General features: G+C 42.7%; 1 protein-coding gene across 5 annotated transcripts; it reads right to left on the bottom strand.

Annotated features, from left to right (window-relative positions):
- Window positions 1–8,908: 8,908 nt before the first annotated feature.
- SPDYC (speedy/RINGO cell cycle regulator family member C) lies at window positions 8,909–20,812 on the bottom strand. Of its 5 annotated transcripts, none has more exons than XM_088480022.1 (7): window positions 20,663–20,812; window positions 19,606–19,851; window positions 18,872–18,930; window positions 16,002–16,087; window positions 12,047–12,218; window positions 11,670–11,964; window positions 8,909–9,222 (listed from the first exon to the last, which is right to left on the bottom strand). In XM_088480022.1, the coding sequence occupies exons 1-7, from the start codon at window positions 20,760–20,762 to the stop codon at window positions 9,161–9,163; spliced, it is 1,020 nt and encodes a 339-aa protein (XP_088336148.1). In that variant the 5' UTR covers window positions 20,763–20,812; the 3' UTR covers window positions 8,909–9,160. The 5 variants fall into 5 exon arrangements, with proteins under 5 accessions (XP_088336148.1, XP_088336150.1, XP_088336151.1 ...); XM_088480024.1 differs by having other exon boundaries at window positions 20,686–20,771; XM_088480025.1 differs by lacking the exon at window positions 20,663–20,812 and adding an exon at window positions 20,571–20,636.
- Window positions 20,813–21,580: the final 768 nt, after the last annotated feature.

Below are 21,580 nucleotides of genomic sequence, written 5' to 3'. Positions count from 1 at the left end.
AGGCACATATAGAAACTGTGGTAATTCCTACACCGTTCACCTGATTTGGATGAAATTACCCTCAAATTAAATCTGAAAGTCTGCAGTTAAAGCACATCTTGTTTGTTTCATTTCAAAGCCATTGTGGTGGTGAATAGAGGCCAAACTATGAAAATTCTGTCAATGTCCCAATATTTATGCACCTGACTGTATATATGAGGGGAGCTGACCTGTATACACAGCACACACATATATATGAGGGGAGCTGACCTGTATACACAGCACACACATATATGAGGGGAGCTGACCTGTATACACAGCACACATATATATGAGGGGAGCTGACCTGTATACACAGCACACACATATATATGAGGGGAGCTGACCTGTATACACAGCACACACATATATATGAGGGGAGCTGACCTGTATACATTGCACACACATATAAGGAATACATTTGTTGGAAATAACCTCGGCCATGCATGCATTAGCATCCACCTGTGTATCAGGTCCTTAGTAACGTGTAGTATGCTTGTGCAGATGTGGGGGGTTATGTAATCGGTGCCTATTTCACGGAGCCATCTGTTTTTCTGCGAGATTGCGTCTAAATGTAAAGAAGCAATCAGTTATGAGGCTGAACCAGGCTGAACTGATTGCTTCTTTAAATTTAGCCACAATTTTGCAGAAGAACAGACAGCTCCATGAATTGGCACCTATTACCTGTATATAAATTCCATGGAAACTGTTAAATTAGCAAAGATTGTGTCTCCTTTAATGGGGCTCGATTTGTACCATCCATTTGCACTTTAGCAGAGCAGTGGATGGTCCATTTTAGTAAAAGAAAAAAAGAAAAAACTTTAAACACTGAAAAGCATTATATGTTATTAAGACAGTCCCATTGTCCCCTTACTCTTATATGTAATTTAAAAGAACACTGTGATAGAATATATAAGGCCTATCAATTAAAAATCAGTGGGGTAGCTGAACTATGGGCCTTATTCAACGAACACTGCTGAACGCAGATTCCCATTGACATGCGCAAAATGAGTCTGAAATCCTGCTCGCAGACTGGCAGCAGACTGTCATTGATTGACAGTCTGATGTCATTTGTGAGCAGGGAGGGGGCGGCGATGGCCCCCATTTCACGAAATGGAGGCGTGTTGCCGCCGGTTGGGGGGGTGGAGGAAAGAGATCAGGATCTCTGTTGGCTGACCGAGATTTCCTGGCCTCTTCCTATCATCTGTGGCAGCCGGCTTGCATGACCCCATGGGTCACCGTAGCCAGCCGATGTTCCCGCAGAGTATCCGATGCTGCGTTGGACGTGAAGCCCCCTGCTGCATTACCATATCTGCAAGGATCACAATTGCAAAAGCTGCCTGCGTGCATACATCATATATCTATAGCCTGTGTGCAGCTTTGCAACTGCGAAACTTGCTGAATCAGGCCCTATGCTCAGTTCCCAGACGACACTGGGCCTGATTCAATACGGATTACAATAGCGATCACGCGGTCTCACTGCGATAGTGTGCTAATCCATTGCGATGTTAATCCATAACATCGAGTACAATCGCAGCCTCACGCACACTTGCACAAGCTCTGACCTTACTCAGGAATTGCTAACCTTGTCACACGCTATGAGTACACAGGCTGGATAATTTATGCACGGATTCAATTAGAGGCGAAAAGCTGCTGCCGGCGATACGCAGGATGTTTTCACCTCATTCGCTTGTTTTGACGTGATGTTTTCACCATGCGCGTCCCCACTTTTCACCCTATTCAATTGTAAAACAGGCGAAAACGCAGATAAGCGAATGTAGTGCAAAACTAAACTAGTGAAAAGTGCTGTTTTTGGGGGGAAATCAGTCTGTACCTCATAAAAAGCCTAATTGAGCCTGGGAATCAATATAGAAGAGTATTAATAGCCCTATTAAAAGTATTTAGTTATTTTGAGTAAAAAGGTTGTTATATGCACTTATATGCATATTAGTGGAAACATTATATAAAGCAATGAGTTTTTCTTCTGATAAATAACTACCGTAGTTAAATTTGGGGTACATGTAAATAGGTACTAGTATATTTGTGTGTCTAAAGTGTGGATTTAAAAAAAAAAAAAAATTCAAAATACACCTGCTGCAGCCTCCTGCAATCTTAAAAACATCTGCCACAACCGTACAGCCCAAAAAAATACCAGGCCCTCTACTTTTTACCCATTTTCCAACACTTATTTTTTGCCCCAAAAAAGATGTGTTTTTTTTTAAGTTTTTTGTCTTATTAGTCTTTTGGTGGGGTGTCCAAAGGGTTCTGGATCAAGTCCCAACATTTCTACCCCAAAATATGGATTTTTCATTTCACCTGCCTTTTGGTGGAGATACTTTTTCACCTGTTTTTGTCTACGGAGTGGAATTGAATATGGAGATACTTTTGAAACAGGCGAAAACCGCGCATCTGCAAAACTTTTTCACCTTTTAATTGAATTCAGTCCTTAGGGGGAGATTTATCAAACCAAAGATAAAGTGGAGAAATTGCCCATAGCAACGAATCAGCTTATGTTATTTTATAGACTGTGCTAGATAAATGATAGCTAGAAGCTGATTGGTTGCTATGGGAAACTTCTCTACAGGTTTGATAATTCTTCCCTTTAGATCTACTGTATATGAACAGGGTCCTCTTCATTCCATGTAGGCATGAGGTCCTGCAGTGAGATAGAAGGTGCCTACACACCACGCGATTTGCTCATGATGCAATATTGTGATCAATTTCCCTTGAATCCTCCCCGACAGTCCAGGAAACGATGTGCAGCAAAGCTGCACGATGTGTCACAAGATCTATCGTGCACGATCTAAAGATTTGCTGATCTTTAGATTGTGCAGGATTGCAAACAGATGCTTGCACGGATCAGGGATATCCGTGATGCATGCATCTGTCTGGAAAAAATTAAACACAGATGCACGGACGGGATAAGTGAGACCCATCCGTGCTGCTGTGTTTAAAAAAAAAAAAAAATGGCGTGCCCCCTCCCCCAAAACAGCAACCATCCCCGGGCTAGAGTGACCCAGTGCTGGTTGTGCAAAATACGGGAGACAAACAATGTAGGGGTCCCCCATACTTAAGCAGAACCAGCCCTGGTTGCCAAAATACGGGGGACAAATGACGTAGGGGTCCCCCGTACTCTGACCAAACAGCACTGGGCTCTGATCCGGTCCTGGTTCTGGAAATACAGGAGGAAAAAATGCGTAAGGTTCCCCTGTATTATCCAGAACCAGTACCTGGCAGGGGGGGGGGCTAATGCCACAGCCAGAGTAGCCCTTTCACTGGATCCCCCAGCCAAAGCATTAACCCTGATCACTAGTCAGCCCAGGCCGGGGAACCCTGGGGAGCTTGGTCTACCCTCAATAAAGGGATCCCCCCTCTCCAGGGCACCCCCTGGCCTAGGCTGATAGCCCAGGGCTATCCCCCCCACCCCTGGGCAGTGGGTGACGGGTTGATAGTGTAAGTGTAGTATAAAAAAATAATAGTATAAAACATTGTCTTTGCAGTAGAACTGCAGGTCCCAGCAAGCCTCCCCCGCATGTTGGTACTTGGGAGAACCACAAGTACCAGCATGCGGGGCATTACGGGCCCGCTAGTATTTCTAGTTCACCTGTAAAGAAATGTTTAAATACACACACACCGTGATAGTAAAGTTTAATACCTACATTACCTGGACTGGTCCACTTCTCCCTGTAGGCATCCATGGTCTTGATAAATTAAAAAACGAGTAACGCGATCCACGCAATCACGATGGTTGTCACCTCCCGAATGAAGAGCTCAGACGCATTTTCTGCCTTTTATAGAGCCGTATCTGAGCGTTCATTGGCTGAGAGAGGTCAGACGCCGCCTCGCTCAGCCAATGAACGTCTCCCTTCATTGAATTCAATGGACAGCTGCAGGGTTGCAAAAGTTTATTCTGCGATTCCCGCCATCGACTTCAATGGAGGGAGCCATTCATTGGCTGAGAGAGGCGGGGGCTGACCTCTCTCAGCCAATGAACGCTGAGATACGGCTCTACAAAGGCAGTTTTTTTTTTTATTTTACCAAGACCATGGATGCCTACAGGGAGAAGTGAACCAGTCCAAGTAATGTAGGTGAGTTTGTGTATGTATGTATTTAAAATTTATCAGTGTGTGTGTGTGTATTATGTTTATTTAAACATTTCTTTACAGATGAACTACAGGTACCAGCGGACCCTTAATGCCCCGTATGCTGGTACTTGTGGTTCTCCAAATACCAGCATGCGGGGGAGGCTTGCTGGGACCTGCAGTTAAACTGTAAAGAATGTTTATATTCTTTTTTTACACTACACTTACATTATCAACCCACCACCAACCACGCAGGTGTGGTGGAGATATCCGCAGGCTACCAGCCTAGGCCAGGGTATGCCCTGGAGAGGGGGACCCCTGTATGGGGGGTTCCATAGGGATCCCCAGCCTGGGCTGACTAGCGGTCAGGGTTAATGCTTCAGCTGGGGGCCCAGTGAAAAGGCTCCCCTGGCTGTTGCATTAGCCCCCTGCTAGAAAAAGTCCAGTGCTGGTTCTGGATAATACAGGGGGACCCTACGCATTTTTCCCCCTGTATTTCCAGGACCATATCAGAGCCCAGTGCTGGCTGCTCAAAGTACAGGAAACCCCTACATAGTTTGTCCCCCATATTTTGGCAACCAGGGCTGGTTCTGACTAGCCCGATGCTGGTCGTGCGTAAGTACAGGTGACCCATACGTCAGTTGTCCCCCGTATTTTGCACAACCAGCACTGGGTCACTACAGCCCGGGGCTGGTTGCTCTTTTGGGGAAGATCCGTCCATGCATCAGTTTCTTCATGCATGCAGCACAGAACTCCTTGTTCCATGCCTGCAAGCATCATATCCAAACAACATATTGTACAGGCATCAACACTGTACGATATTCTGCAGGATCGTGTCAAAGATTGGCAGATCTTGCTTGCAGCAGGCAAGATTTTAAGATGCGATGTACGACCCGTGGGGACACGCACCGTGAGTGGACATATTTTACAAGATCTCTTGTTTCGATGCATCGGAATCGGGCAGATGGTGTAAAATATTGCCTAGTGCATAGGCACCCAGAGTTCACTTCCCACCGCTGCTGTAGGAATGCATTGGACTGCTTTGATTGCTTAAAGCATGAAAACAGCCATGCTCTAGCCAAATCAGAGAGTTCCAGTGCATTCCTAAGGTAGTGTTAAGAGTTGCATTTGTGGTGGGGCCTCGTTGGAGCAAGAAGTGCATCAAACACACCAACATTGCCTGTGTGGAAAATATTACATTATAGTTAAAAATAAGAGCAGATACTTTTCACTCCATCTGGTAACCATACAATCATATTCTGTTTCTATGCTAACTTCAATAGATGATCGTACTATATTTCTTGTCTTCAAGAACTCTGAATACCGCTTTATTCTATAAAACTCTGGCTTAATATGTACCTTCTATCAATTTTTGATATAAGGAATTCCTTCTCTTCCCATACACCTCCTTTTATTATACTGGGTACACACTATGTAATATCTAATATGTTGTTCGTTGGCTCCATGAACTATATATCGCAAGTGCATCTGCAGGTCCAGTATGTACACACGATATATGTCTTTGTACTATGACATTCACAGACCTATCAAGTCGGCCCTGCAGCACAGCAGATGCCAATATATCGGTACAACTGCCTGTGTGACCTGTACTCTGGAGGCAGAACTGCCAACACTGGCATCACATCTGGACAGCCAAATTTAAATGACAAGCAAATCAAGCAGCCAATTGGGAAGTGTGTATAGCTTACAAAATCTGCCACTTTGTCAGCTAAGTGTGTACACAGCTTTCTGGTACATACACGGTCCAACTAAAAAGAATATAAATAATATAATTTAGATCACTTTTTTTTCAACCCCTCTAAACAGCCAAAACGATGGTCGATGTGCGGGCACGGATGGTCGATATCGACCAATGCCTGTGCTTGAAGGCCCACCTGATCGATATCAACCAGGTTAGCCTGTTTGTTCTAGGGACCCGCGATCGATGATTGCGGGTTCGTTAAGGGGTTGGTGCATGTTCGATACCAAACATCCAGCATGATCAAACAACGATATCTGATCGTTGTCTGGGCGACTCGTGTGTACTGGCCATATGTCTCCCTCTCTCCTTCACATCCATTAATAATTTATTCTTTTAAAAAGTATTTTAAAACAATAATTGAAATTTACATCCTGACATTTCTTTTTCGGCTTCATAACCATTCGCTATTGGTTGACTTTCATTAAACACTTGCTTGTTAATTTGTATTAAAATGTCTATGCTGTCATTTCAGGACAAAAAAAATTATTATTCTCAAAATCCTTATACAGAGAAACTACAGAAAAGAAAAAAGAACAAAAACATGAAAAAAAACAACTGCAAGAAGAACATACTGGGGAAGGGGGGGCCTTAGTTTCAGTGTCTTGCGTTTGGTTTCTGGGAAAATAATTTAGCAGAAGTGCTGTATAAAAAGAGTTCTTTCAACCTATAGGGGCACACACTCAGGGGTATATTTACTAAAGTGCAGATGTTCCCCATAGCAACCAAACAGATTCTAGCTATTATCCCTTAGAATGAGCTAGATAAATAAGTTGAATCTGCTTGGTTGCTATGGGCTACAACTCCACTTCTAAAAACCCAAGTTTTTATAACTATTGGGTCTATTTACTAAGCCTTGGATGGAGATAAAGCACCAGCCAATCAGCTCCTAACTGCTACATCACAGGCAGTGTTTGAAAAATTACAGGAGCTGGTTCTTTATCACCGATGACTGTCTCCATCCAAGGCTTAGTAAATAGGCCCCTATACCCCTAAGACTATTATTTACATCTGAAGCCAACTGCAACTTGGTGTCAAATTGCAAAGATGTGGCCATCAAAGAAAATACACCAGGATAAAGGGACATGCTAAGACACGCATCCTAAAAGATGGTTTTATGAATACATAAGTCAAGATTAAATATATGAGTCATGAACTTTGTAAAAGCTGCTCAGTGAAGCACTGTTTTTCACCACTCACATCAAACTAGTATATCATTATTAAGAAGACATTTATATAGTGCACACATTACGCAGTGCTTCACAGAGAATAGTTAAGTCATTCACGTCAGTCCCTGCCCAAGTGATGCATACAATCTATGTATTTGGAGTATGGGAGGAAACCGAAGCACATGGAGGAAACCCATACAAAAAGAGAACATACAAACACCACACAGATTGTGCCTTGATCAGGAATTGCTCTTATGACCTCAGGGCTGTGGGGCAGTAATGCTAACCACTACTACACCAACCATTGTCCTTGCAATTGAACAGGTTTGTCTACCCAATATGAGGTTGTCTAATCACTGAAGTGTTCCACCTAGCGATCATCTGTTTTGAAGGAGACCAACCTCATCTCTGAATCAGACAATAGGTGCCAACAGCCCCCTAGCACAAAAGGCTGCCATTTGTCATCACAGTTGTCCAAATAAGATTCAAACAAAATTCAGCAGTTATGCGGAATATGGTTCTACTCCCTATTTACAAAGCCCTGAGGCCTGTAAAAATGTCAGATCACCCAAAAAAAAAATATATATATATATATATATGCCACCAAAATAATGTATTTACTCACATGCAGAACTATATGCATTTTGGAGACATGAACTACCCTGCATTGGCAGCATATGACCTAGATTACGTCCAGTCATCATCAGTAGTGCGTACTTACAGCTGCCCTGTACTAGGGCCTAAAGATTAGCCATATATATGCCACTTGTGTGAACACTTAACTTTGCCCACCTCAGTTTCTCCTTTCCCCTCATAGCACAGATACATTTGCATGGTGATCATCTGTGTATTTTCAGAATTGTGTGCGCTCATTTTACAAGCAGGCACTAAACAAACTACGCAAATAGACATATGTTCAATGCCAGTGTCTAGGTTTTGGTTTGGCAATATACAGTATATACATTTTTTATAGTGACTGCTTGGAATCTTTGGTCTCTCCCTTTGTTGTAATTTCTGTGTCAGTTAACAGTATTGGTGTCCAAGGCAACATATGAACGATAAGGGTGCTAATGTTTTCATAAAACACTCACATCTAAATCAGTGAAAATCAGCATTAGACAATTATGAGAAACAAATGTCTATTTTGATCTGATCCTAAGCATTATATTTTCTAAAAAGATGTAAATTGTCCTTTGTCTAAAAGCCAACCGCCGACTTCCCGACAATGAAATGCCAGCATAGGACTGATGATAGACGTTGGTGTTTAGACGCCTATCATTAGCTCAAATGGCAAAATCCCGGCATACCAATCGTAGCCAAGCCGGGTGTCGGGAGGGGATAGCAGCGCTTCTGGGGATAAATTGTGACCATATCCTCCCTGGTGGCCCAGCAGAGACTTACCTTCTCCTGACGGCTGCAGCATTGCTCTTCCCATTGGCGTTCAAGCTCTTACCGGCAGGGCCTCTCTCCCTCTTGTTCTTCCCTAGCACACTCCATCTTACCAATGCTCCCGCACCAGTTTTTTTTCTCCCTTTCAGCAACTCTAACTTTGCTTGCCCATATGTTGGATACAGAATCATGAGTACTAAATAGATTCTCATCAGAGACTTGACACTGTACGCTCCTGCATGCCATAGACCCTTACACTTAAAGCAGTTTCCCCAAACTCCACCAGTACAGTCCATTGTTTAAGAATATTAATGCTTGAGCCCAGATCGTTAGATCAAATTTACTTAGGTACTAATTAAGCCACCTGTGCTCAAGTAATGTATTTTCATTATTGTATATACTTATATTCAAACAATATAACAAAATTACAAGTTTCACGAATAAGCATAAAGTTTAAATGTCAAGTGTGTAGAAACACCATACACAAAAAGTGTACACCTAGTGATATTTAATGGTGACCAGCCCATAGACTTACATTTATTTACAGACAGAACGGAAATGGCACCAGATACAAATTAAAGAGATGTGTTACTTTGAGACAAATATCTCGCTTTTTAAGTCTCCAACAATGATTTTGGTCTCTCTTCTCCGACTCTGTAGATTGATGAATCACCCTGTGATAAGTGCTGAGGTCTCCTGCATTCTGTACTCGGGAGAAGAGTAGTGCAGACATTCATCTTGATTTAGAGGCACCAACCCAAGGCAATCCCACCAGGCTCAAATCCCATCTGCGGCACTGGAGGTACTAGAGTAAGGGAGAAAAAAAAAAAAAAAAAAGTATAAAAGAAAACTATTTAATGATGAAATCAGTTATATTTTGGAATGGAAAACAGGAGGAGTTTTCATTTTACTTCTTATGGATAGATTTTTTTTTTTTTTTTTACCATATAAGAGGTAAAGGAAATGTCCCAAGGATCGCAGACGTCTATGTACTAAGCCTTAGAGAGATAAGGTGGATGGATATAAAGTACCAACCAATCAGCTCCTAATTGTCAGTTTACAAGCTGTTTGGAAACTATAGTAGCTGATTGGTTGGTACTTTATTTCCTTCCACTTTCTTTATAAACAAACTGATCCATGACTGCCCCCCATCATTCTAATCTCAGGAGGTAATCATAGATAATGGAGGTGACTGCACACATTACATGTAGTATCAGCTGTACAGTTACACACATCTGGTCATCTAGAGCACATTTTAACTGCATCATCTCTATTATAATGTGTTATACACATCTCCCCCTTTCTTTGTCTCAAACAATAAATCTAACTAGCTTGCTCAAATATTCTTTTATGTGCCAATTTCACTCAATAAGCCTAACTTTGGGGCTTGAGATATTACATCATCCACCTATTTTTTTATACCTCTTCTTATCCACATGTTTTATGTATGTTTACATATTATCTGAGATCTTTTTACCATCTCTTCTCCGCTAATGTAACAGATCCCTACTTTCTTTATTGGCAATTCTGGTCTCCCAGTACAATTCACAGTGCTACTCCACATTCCAAGGTTTGTGCTCCATTGATTAGATTATGGAGAAGTCAGTTTTAGGAGTTACCTGCTGTTAACCATGTCCTGCATATTTGGTCTACATAGACATAAGCCCCTGTACTTTCTTATTCCAAAATTACCACATTGCTGAAATCAAGTAATATACTCTACTTCAGGGGTTAAAGTGGGCCAGAACTGAGTTCTGTCAGTTCTATTTGGAGGCGGAAAGAGTATAAGGGGCACTACTGCTGTGGGCATTGTTTAAAAGGAGCACTAATGTGTGTCATAACATTAATAAGATTGTGCTACTTTGTGGCATCATTTTAATTGGGGGATACTATGTGACCACACCCCTTTTGAAACCACACCCCTTCTTGCAAAAGGGAAAAAGTGTGCAAGTTTATATATTTCTGGTCTGCAGGGGGTGCAGTGGATGGAGAGGGGGGGTGGGGGTGGTGTTTAGTTCCACCACATCTCTATGACCACTTTAAGCACTGCTTTATTTGCTGTAGCAACTACCCTGTACGTTTGCCCCCTTATTACTTTGTCTGCTGTTAAAATATTGCAAAGGTTGGTTAATAAAGTAGCTAAAGTTATTGTCTGCTATATGCACCATGCTTACTATTTTTTGAACATCCAGGAGACTCCCAAATATCTGGGAGTTCCCCATATGAGCAGACGGCCCTTCTGCATCCCACCTACTTTCTAGTGAAATGGGCAGGGTGCATAATGCAGTAAATTCCAGATCTATGAGGAAGGCAGGCCCAATATGATGTGTTTCTATGAGAAAGGCTTAATTTCCCATCTGCCCCCTCCTCAAATACATGCGAGGGGACAGGACCCAATTACTAGACCCATCCCCTCTCCCATCAGCAATCAGCTGCATCTCTCCTTCGGGCTCCTCCAGGAGGGGAGAAGTAAAATCTAGGCAAGTATGATATACTCTTAATCTAGAGTGGATTTTGGTCTCCCACAGCTGCCTATACTACTGCATCAACTAATATAGTTATGTTTGCTGTGGACAATCATCCCAGCATTTTTTTTGTCTCCCAGAATTACCTAATCTGCCCTGTTTTGCCTATAATAACCTATCCTTTCCATTATACAGTACACCACAGTTCATAAGTCTCTGCAATAATTTACATACATACATCTGCCTAACTCTTCCCACCTATTCCCCCTCACCATATTTTCCCCACTGAAACTGAAGACAGTATTCCCTGCAAAGATAAGTTACATTTATAATTTTACAAATGAAGAAAATGTCCATTAAAGTAAGATATGAAACTGCAAATACCATCACTCCCAACTCTAATCCTCATACAGGATCCCTACCTCCTCGATGCACTACTGTAGTACAACAACTCAAATTAAGGACCGAAACTCCAGTCATAACATTACCACCGTTCAGTAGCAGGAGTCAGGACAGCCCCAACTATGGATTTACCAAGTGCAGATAGCTTTGTAATAAACAGATTTCTATTAGTTATCCTCATTGCAAACAATAGGTAACAGCGGTGGTATCCGATGGGTTACATGGCTCCTGTAATTCCCAGCAATGACCATTAAACACTATCATATTTGAGCACCCTTCATTATTTTGAACCACACATGAGTCAAGTAATTACATAAATGAAAGGCAAGCACAAAAGCCCAACAAGAACAATATAATCAACTCAAGTCATACGCCTAGAACTCACATTGGTTGTCAAAAGTGGCGATAGGATCCAGAAGTAGATCTGAGGGCAAGATGAGATCCTGGGACCACTGTCCATTAGAGAAACTAAACAACTCATTCCCTGGTGGGGAGTCACTGCAGGTTGCTCCTTCAATGTCACTAGTGCTGAACCTCCGACAAAGAGTGCAACTAGCTTGGGTGGAGCCTGGCCCTCGTGGAAAGAGATCATCATTTTGAAGGTAACTCCTGAGGGCCCCACTATGGTGGATGGGACGATCTCTGAGCCAGGCCCAGTGGAAAGGGTCTTTAGACATAATCTGTAACAAAACAAACCACCATCACAACCACATTACTTAGAAGTGTACAGGTTCATTATGTTTCTTCATTACAGGAACTTGCCTCATCACAACATCTCCGGCTCACAACTGCTCGGTAGTTCATCTTCGCCCAAAAGCTGTCCCGTAACTGCAGGAACTGAGGGAAGAGCTCTCGCCATGAGTCTCCTAGTGCCCATGGGAAGATCTCATACTTATAATTCTCTTCATCTTCCTCCATGTCATTAGCCAAGTACCTATGGGAAAACAAAATACAGGATCAGAACATGCATTTCTTGACACATTTTACTCTGGTCCTTAAGTCCAAATATGGAAGGTAAAACATTTCCTTAACCACTTTATGACTTCACCCATAGCTCTTCAGGACTAAAGCCAGTCTCCAGGATTTTGGAGAACCACTTTGTATAGAAAATTTTACAAGAGAAAATGTTATTTTCTTAAAGGGGAAATTAAATAAAAAAAAAAAAAAAGTCTCTTCCCTTTTTTTTTTTTTTAAGTCTAGGTGTATATAGCAGTAGGAAAAAGCTATTGCAAAAATCATTAAAACATTTATTACAAACCCATTCATTTACCTAAATATAATAAAGGGAGTTCTCAAAAATATGCACTGAACTAGTGATAAGGCCAAGACCAGTGTTAGACAGGAGAATAAAATGGGGCGAGTGCCCGCAGCAGGAGTAGGTCAGCAGCTAGATGGGCTGTGGCCATCTGTGTGCATTTCCTCTGACTTTTGAAAAAGCCTCATATTGAGGAGAAACGCGTTAAGGACACAGAAAGAGCTTGGATTTACCTGTACTTTTGGATGTGGAATCAGAATCAGCATATCCCCTTGCGTACAATTGGTGCATGGCACAGAGGTGCATACTTCTACAGCTGAGTTATGGTGCATACACTGTCAGATTTTTCTTCAGATCTGAACGATAACCATTTAAAAAATCGTTCATATCTGAAGGAAAAATCTGACATGTCTGAACAATGAACGATGCGCATTCCCGATGGTGAAATAACTATATCTGATGTATTTGCAGTAAAATGAATGGAATCGTCCAAATCTGACTGCAGTCAAAAATTGTTCATCTGACAAATCTGACCGCGTGTATGCTCCATTAGAATTAAGGCACTGTACCGAGGACGCCGCTACTCCGCTCGCACTTCACTGTAGCCAGGACCATTACAGGTACCGCTCCCAGAGGGTACATGCCTTTGCAGCTGAGGGCGAGAGCCTAGACACCGCATCCAGGTCATTGTTGTCCCGCTTACCCTTCACTGGGATCAAGTCTACCACGGGCCCTGCTCTCAAACAGTTTGTCGGAGACGCCGGGCACCTGCTGGATCACGCCAGGTCTCCTGACAGAGCCGCATAGTGTGCAATTTGCACACAAATTATCTGGACACTGCAGCTCATTACTTGTCTATGGAGGAGTTGGGATACTTATGATTATCTATTGATCCGGGACCGAGAGTATAAGAAATCCATATAAAAGCTACAGCATTCAATAAGTCATAGGCTCATGGCAGCTTTTAATACAGAACTGTAAGTGTACCATTATCTTTGCAATATTTATTGCTACTATTTCGGTACACTGTGAGGCCTAAGTTTCCACTGGATGAACTGCAACAGGCATTAGCCTGATACAATTGTTTCAAATATTTGGAACTCTGAATTATTCATAACACTTCCTTATTTTTTTAGGATCTCCACTGAGATTATCTTAGATGTTTATTATGTGCATGCACAAGTTTTAGGATATGCATGTTATTTTATCTTTGATATATTGTGATTAAAACGGGATATTCAATCTTTATACTGCCTTGTGTCTTTAAGCGCCACCTTATACAAATTTTTTTGTGTTTCTATTGGGAGAGGATTGACAAAGCCTCTCGTATAGATGTGCAGCATTTTGACACATTTATTTAATGTCATTTATACACCACTGCTGTCTCAGGGTTCTTAATATCTGTTGTTGCATCCCCTCTGACCCTGGTTCTCTGCAACTGCCTGTAATCAAATATATTTTAGGTGGAACACAACAGAATGTCAAATGCTGTTTAACAAGGATGTAACCCAGAACTGCGTTCCTGCATCTTTTGCCTGATAGATCATAAAAGCAGAAAACCTCACTGAAGTGACCCAATTCCAGACACGATCACCATGTCCCCGATGGTCTAACCGCTGCTGTACAGCAACTTGAAAATTCATATCACAGCAGCCCCTGCTGTCTGGGACCAGACAATGCTCTTCTGCAGCTGAGCAGCTCTCACAAGGAGGAGACCTGCTGTTCCCATGAGGACTAGAGATACAGTATGTTGTGCAGATGCCATCTGTGATGAGAAGACTTCAGCGAGAAGATGCTGAAGCTCTTTGGAATCCTTTTGGTTTTAGAAGTGTAACATAATGGGTAAGAGATGGATGTAAAATAACACTTAATTTTGCAGAAGTTTCTCATTTTATAAAGCGGGCATTCAGGGAGATTGTGACAGCAGCACCCACATGTGTGCCACTGAAGAGGGTGTGTACGGTTTAGTCTGAGAGGCCCAAAGCAGTTACAGAGTTAGATAGTCAGGGCAAAGAGCAAATGTGATAGGAGGCTGTGTTTTGAACCAACTATTTAGGATTTGTGGAAAAAGAAAAATAGCAACGGTCACAGAAAGCCTGCAAAGATGGTCAATAAGATTGCCCTGTAGCCCATCAAACTAATGCAAGTTTGTTTTTTGTTTTTTTAACCATAGCCATCACTCAGGGGCATTTCTAGAGAGGAGGGGGCCAGTGTGCAGTCCGACACAGGCCCCCTCTATCCTGGGCCGGCAGCACACCGATTGTGCGCGGCCAGCGCCGGAGTTATAGACTGTAGGCACTAGAGTGCGCCCAGAGTCTATAGAGTTTGCGCAGGTCACTGGGAAAATAGCCACGGTGGCCATTTTCCAGTATACTGAGCATACGATGGGAAAGTGGCCACCGCAGCCATTTTCTAGTAGTTTTAACAGTACCGGACCCCCGCGTCGACGTGGGACTCCGGAGTGGTAAGTAATACTATGGGTGCAGGGTGTGCAGTGCAGGGCCCCCCCAGATTATAGATACGCCCCTGCCATCACTGTGCATTTACATTACACTGCACACTTCTATTCTCTAGTATCTTAATTGTCACCCTCTAACTCTTACCACCAGATTCATGCAATTCATCACACATCCCCTGTAATATAGATCACATCCTTGGGCACAGATCTCCTCATAGTAAACAACTTTAGGGCTGCCCTGGGCCAGCCAGACAAGCACCGTGGAGGGGCGTAGCACAGTACGTAGGGTGTGAATGATGCTGCACTCACATCATCGTGGGCCCACCCCCTCTATACAATGTTGCAATCATCAGCTTTGTAATGGGTGCAGGGCGATGACGCAATTCAGCATAAATCTCGACATCCAGTCACCTGAACCACCCGCCTCAATTGGAAAGACTGGCCCACTTCTCCCTCTGTTCGGGACAGCCATTATAGAGGGAGTCTAGCACACACATACAGTATATTACATAGAACACACACTTCCTTTGGGAGGCTGAGATGCTGAAGGAGGTCATTGGTGGGGGTGGACCTTGCATAATTAGCCCCCTTGCGCAGCATCTATGGGGAGTGGATGGGATCAAAATTATGCAATCCTCATACTTCACTAGTGCTACAATTGTAGTCCTTCAGGGGAGTTTCTGGGTACTCAGAATCTGCCCATGCGTGAGCCATTGCACAAATGGATCTCATGTAAGCACACAAGCACTGTAATACACCACATTCCTGTACCGGAGCACACTTCTCCCGAAAGTCAGCACACTTCCAGCTGCAGCCATTTTCTTGTAGCACACATCCACCTTATAATTCTGCTAGTGGCTACAGTAAGATTATCCCTGACACTCGAGAGTGGGAAAATATGAGTAATACATATCAACAGTATCCTTCTAAATGTGAAGTGACTAGACTGAATATTAGGTCTCAGTGCATACAATTACAGAGAAAAAAAAAAAAGCAATACTTACAGTGCAACAAAGAAGTTCATGGATGTATAGTCATTGGTGTACAGGCCTGCACGCTTAAAATATGCTAGTACCATAGCAATAAGATACTGAATAAGACAAAATATTTAGTCTTAGTATTTTGTTAGAGATCAGAATTATAGCAAAAATACACAATTTCTATAATTTGTGTAAAAGGGAGTTGGCCTCTGTGCTCAGGAACCCGAACTTTTTGATTTTGGGAGCAGCAGGTACTAGGTGAACTACCTCTATTTTGGTACTTCTAAAGGTGCATACACAACGATTTTTTTAACGATTATCGTTAACGATTAGTTTATCGTTCAATCGTTGTAAAAATCGTTCACTTTGAGTTAAAACTATGAACGATTAAGTGAATGATTATCGTTCATACGCGTTCACATTTGTAGTTCAGTCAGACTGACCAACTGAATGATTTTCATTAAGGGAATATGCAAAAATAGTTTGTAGTTCAAAAAAATAAATAAATAAAAAAATAAATCAGTCATTACACTTAAAAAAAATCTGACAGATAATTGTTCATAAAATAGTTGGTAACAAAATAGTTGTGTGTGTATGCAGCTTAAGTAATAGAGCACAGGTTCTCAAACTCGGTCCTCAGGACCCCAAACAGTGCATGTTTTCCAGGTCTCCTCACAGAATCACAAGTGAAATAATTAGCTCCACCAGTGGAAATTTTAAAATGTGCAGTGAGTAATGACTACACCTGTGCACCTGCTGGGTGACATGGAAAACATGAACTGTGTGGGGTCCTGAGAACCTCTGTAATAGAGTATAGTATGAGCAATGCACCAGTGGTATAATGATACCTGCAGTCAGATGGGTGGGATAGGAGTGTATGATATACGAATACATTATGTTGTGCCCGTTCTGCACCCTTGATTGAACCTGGTGTTTGAGATCGCTGTGAATGGACTTTGTGTAAGGATCAGAAAGGTGCATTCATGTAGCTCAGTGGATTTTTTTTTTTTTTTAGCAATGCAGCAGTGAAAACCCATTTTGATGGTCTCCAGATGTGGACATGTATAATTTGTGGGCGAGATACCCCTTTTACACCGGAGCTAAAACCCGGGTTTTTGAAGGGTTAACCCAGGCAGCTCCCTGGTGTAAAAGGGCAGAGGATTGGATCGCCGGGTCGAGTGACCCGGCAATCCAACCCAGGTAACTAGCAGGGTTTAACACGGGCGTAGCCCGTGAAACCCTGCTATGGGAACAGCGCACTCCGGGTCACGAAGACCTGGAGTGCGCTGCTAGCCGGCCGATTGGTCCGGCTTCAGTGGTGCTTGGAGATTACGTCATCTCAAAGCGTCCACTTTCACTCCGCAAAAGCCGGGTCTATGCAGACCCGACTGCGGTGTGAGCGGCGCTGACTCGGGAATATCCCGAGTCAGCGCCGGCAAAATTCCGGGTCTGATCCGGATAGGAACTTTGTTCCAACTCCGGGTCAGACCCGGAATTTGGTGGAAAAGGGGTATTACTGTAACTACAGACAATGCAGGTGACATTCATTATCAATACCAATTGTGGTACATTAGATTTGCTTTGAGAACATTCAGTATTGAATCTTCCTCTCATGTATTGCTGTCTTCAAGAACAGTTACTAAAACATAAGACAATAGGAGGCCGATTCTGACCAGAGTGTAATGCAGAAGAGCAAGAAATTGTGCACCTTGGCAAAACCATGTTGCACTGCAGGTGGGGGAGATGTAAGTGTACAGAGGTTTAGGTTTTGGGAGGGGCGAGTTTTAGCTCAAATATAAATTGCAGTATAAAAATAAAGCTGTCCAGCATTTGTGGGTTACATGCAAAAGCAGCCAGTATTTATCCTGCCTGAGAAAAATGATTTATTTCCTACTTTTGAAAAAGCTTTTCAGGGAGATTGTGAGAGCAACACCTATCTGCGCGGCAGTAAAAGTGGGCGTGTACTGCTACATCTGAGGGGCGTGTCATAAAATCGACTAATGGTGAATACACACGGTCAGCTTTTTCTTCAGATCTGAACGATAACGATTTAAAAAATAAATAAATAAAATGGTTCATATCTGAAAGAAAAATCTGACATATGGCACCAATGAGCAATGAGCAATGAGCGTTCCAGTTTGTCAGATAACGATATCTGACATCTGATGTGTTTGCAGTCAGATTTGGTCGATTTCATTCATTTTAATACAGGCTGAAATCGTTCAATCGTTTGATTGACATATTGGACCGTGTGTATGCACCATTACATCCAAATGCTCCCAAAAGCAGTTAGTAAGATCTACTTGTTGATTAAAACACACTGACACTTTTCAGAAAATGCATGTAGCCATAGGGATCATTGTGCCTTATAGCCAAGGCAGGGAAATTACACTAATGACCCCATTTGAATGCCTTAAAAAAAAAAAAAAAAAAAAAAAATTATATGGAAAAAAAATATATATCTATAGCTATATCTAATATATATAAAAAGGGAAAAAGGGAAAAGTTTTTATACACAATTGATTGCAAATTGCAGAATTGTTGATGTATGGGGACCTTATGATTTGCACCTCTTGCATTATTCAAACATTGTTTGTCTAGGCAGAAAGTTTTTTTTTGCTTTACTCCCAATTCAGAATCAGCCCCTAGGTGCACAAGCAAATGGTTGAACATTCTTGCTCTAATGTTGCAAGAAATCTTTACGGCTTATCGCAGGTTTACAGACAGTGAATATTTAGACCATCACAGAAATGGAAAAAAACCTTCAGTATTACAAATAAAACAAAGCCATGTTTACATTGGACCATCAGTAGTCAGACCAGTTAGAGCTACAAAACTTGCAGGTTAATGAATATCTAGTGGTAGGTTGTCAACATTGCATTTTCCATTCATACCTTGTCTGAAATTCTTAAACAGGCATCCATAGACAAGAACTGCTGAATCAGTTCATTTTCTGCAAATGAAAAAGCTAAAAATTTTAGGTCATTTAAGAAATTATGGGGAGAAACCAGTCAGTTACCCAGAGGCATCACCAGTGACACCCAGTGCAGCACCTCTAGAACCCTACAGCGCATGCACGACAGGGATCATGGCCTTGTATCAGCGATAACACGCCACCATGCCCCCCCCCCCCTCCCAGTATGTCCCATTTCAGTCACAGTGGGGGCTTGCTTAGCACTCTGGGAGCTAGTTTGAAGCCCCAAACCTCTCCAGACACAGGAGGGTGTGAAATGGGTGACCTGCACACGCGTTCGACGTCCATCACCACTGCTCGGTGTTAACATCCGAGGGGGACCAAAATAGAGCAGCTCTGCTATTTTTGGGTCATCCGGTGTGGGGGCCGCCGACCCACCCCCTCCCCTCGTGACACCACTGCAGTCACCTACTACAGTACATTACCTCTTGGCTTTATCACTCTACATAACTTTTTATTCATATGGGCGCTTTCCACATGAGTGAAAGAACTGCAATATAACAGGCCAGGGTGTAATATGACTTGTTGACATACAGAATGTAGACAGTCAGGATGTTGACAGGTTCTGAATGCCAACATGGACAATAGATTGGCCACCAATATGTTGGCATACAATTAGGTCGACATGGTGATAATAGCTGAATAGGTTCTTACCTAGGAGCCTGTAGAAAGCAAGGCGCTCTTGAGGCTGGAGGTTAATGGTGCTTGTAACCTTTGATCTTGCTGCTGAGACCTCTCTCCCAGCAGTTCGCAGTTTGCGCACTCCACCAGCCCTAGCCTCCAGCTTTCCCTTTGCAGTGCTCTGCTTCATCTCGCTGCCAACAGTCGCTGCGGCCCAAGGAGCAGAGTGCACATGCCTCATTGTGTGAGATAAAGGGGGAACCAGTCCTGAGAACTGATCTGAAAATGAAAGGTGGTGTTAATTTCAGGCCACAAAAGACAACTACTTTCATGAGTATTCCCATAACAGTGCATTAAAAGCCCAATATTATAATATATACATGTAAAAGCACAGACCGGCTTGTTTGCAGCAGTTCAGCCTGTGACATCCTGAAAGCATGCAGTTTTGTCCAGAGAAAAAGTTTGCCCTTACTTATTGAGGAAGGAACAGGTGGTAATAATATTGCACCAAGAAGGAATTTGTCTGCTGGAATTCACATAAACTGCACTTTAAATTATACACATTAGGCCCTATGACATGCCTGGAATGGACATTAATAAACGTTACAAAGTCTACCATTATCCATTACAAAAAAATATAAGAAAGCAAATTGGTAGAATGGCTAACACACTGCAAAAATGGCAATACCTATAAAATGAGTTGTTTCAGGTCAGTCCCATGTAAACTACAAATACGTATAGAACTACAAGGAGGCAACCCAGCAGCTCACTCACCTGAGCTAAAGCAGAATTACTTTTAAAGTTTAGCTTGAATGCTAAGAACTGGCTGAAGTACAACCTTTGTGTAGCTCAAGCAACTATTCCCTTCCAGAGTGAATTTTGGGCTGTTGCAGAATTGGGGGATAGGTACAGTTTTTGGGTAAAAATCGCACCTTTGTGTACTGCACATGCCCACAAAAGCTGTGTATCAGGTGCTTCTTATACAGAGGCAGACGTACCTTACACTTCGGTTTACAGAGGAAGACACGGGGAGGGAAAACATAACCCAAGTACAGTATGGAAGTGTTCACTAAATGCAACAAAGTCTCACCAGGACACAGATTGAAGACGCACCTGCCAGGAGCTTTATCGCTTGCGCCTGCTAGATGGATGGTGCAACAGTACACCTTGATGACAATGACCACCTGCATTACCTAGACACTTCTCTTTGGCTACTTTATTATTGCCTGATTGTCATTTGCCCTCTACAGCTGATAGTTCTCCATTCATTAGTTGTAGTGACTATATCAGGTGTGTGCGCTCACATGGGATACTAAAGCTGGCCACACACTAGACCGACAACAAGTTGATTGGTTGAAATGAAAATCTGGTAACGTATGGGAGTAAATGATGATCAGTAATTTGCTCCTAAATGCCAAAAAACAGATGAAAATGGTCGTTCATTAAGGGTGTGGTAAGGCAAACACTCACAGTATAAAGGGGGGTATCCACTTAGCGATTTAAACAAGCGATTGCACGATAACGATGTCGTTATCATGCAATCGCTTGCAAATCGCGCATGCATCGGGCATGTTTTGGACGGAAGCGACCCGCGGGCACGCGCATCGCGGATCGCTTCCGTCCAAAACATGCCCGATGCCGGCCAAAACAAGCCGACATCGCCCATACATGCAGGTCAACCTGACGATCTCGTCAGGTTCTGCATGTGCGGGGATGACGGATGTGTCGGGACTGAATGAGTGAACGTTCAGTCTAGGCACATCACTAGCTATACAAATGACAGCACTATTGCAATGTCGCAATCGTGCTCTCATTTGTATATCGCTAAGTGGATACCCCCCATAAGAATGGGCACCCAGGAAGTACCTCTGCATTGTTGTGTACTGCACTCACACAAGATGAATGGAGGAATTAATATATGTAGATTTGTACCTTATGGTTCATTTGGTGCATCCAATATGGGTGTGCTTACCACTTTATCACACAGACTTCTATTTTGAGACCATTG

Source organism: Taudactylus pleione, unplaced genomic scaffold (assembly GCF_031769625.1).
Source record: "Taudactylus pleione unplaced genomic scaffold, aTauple2 ptg000250l, whole genome shotgun sequence".
Taxonomy (NCBI): domain Eukaryota; kingdom Metazoa; phylum Chordata; class Amphibia; order Anura; family Myobatrachidae; genus Taudactylus; species Taudactylus pleione.
Note: the sequence above shows the minus strand (reverse complement) of the source record. Positions and strands in the feature narration are given on the sequence as shown.

Bases quoted from the DNA above. Each gene is read 5' to 3' on its own strand.
- SPDYC (XM_088480022.1), bottom strand. From the start codon at position 20,762: ATGCAGGTGGTCATTGTCATCAAGGTGTACTGTTGCACCATCCATCTA. The intron at 18,931-19,605 runs GTAAGAACCTAT...TTTCATTTGCAG, and splicing joins TGCTTTCTACAGGCTCCTAG to AAAATGAACTGATTCAGCAG. The intron at 12,219-16,001 runs GTAAGTATTGCT...GTTTTCCCATAG, and splicing joins ATGAACTTCTTTGTTGCACT to GTACTTGGCTAATGACATGG.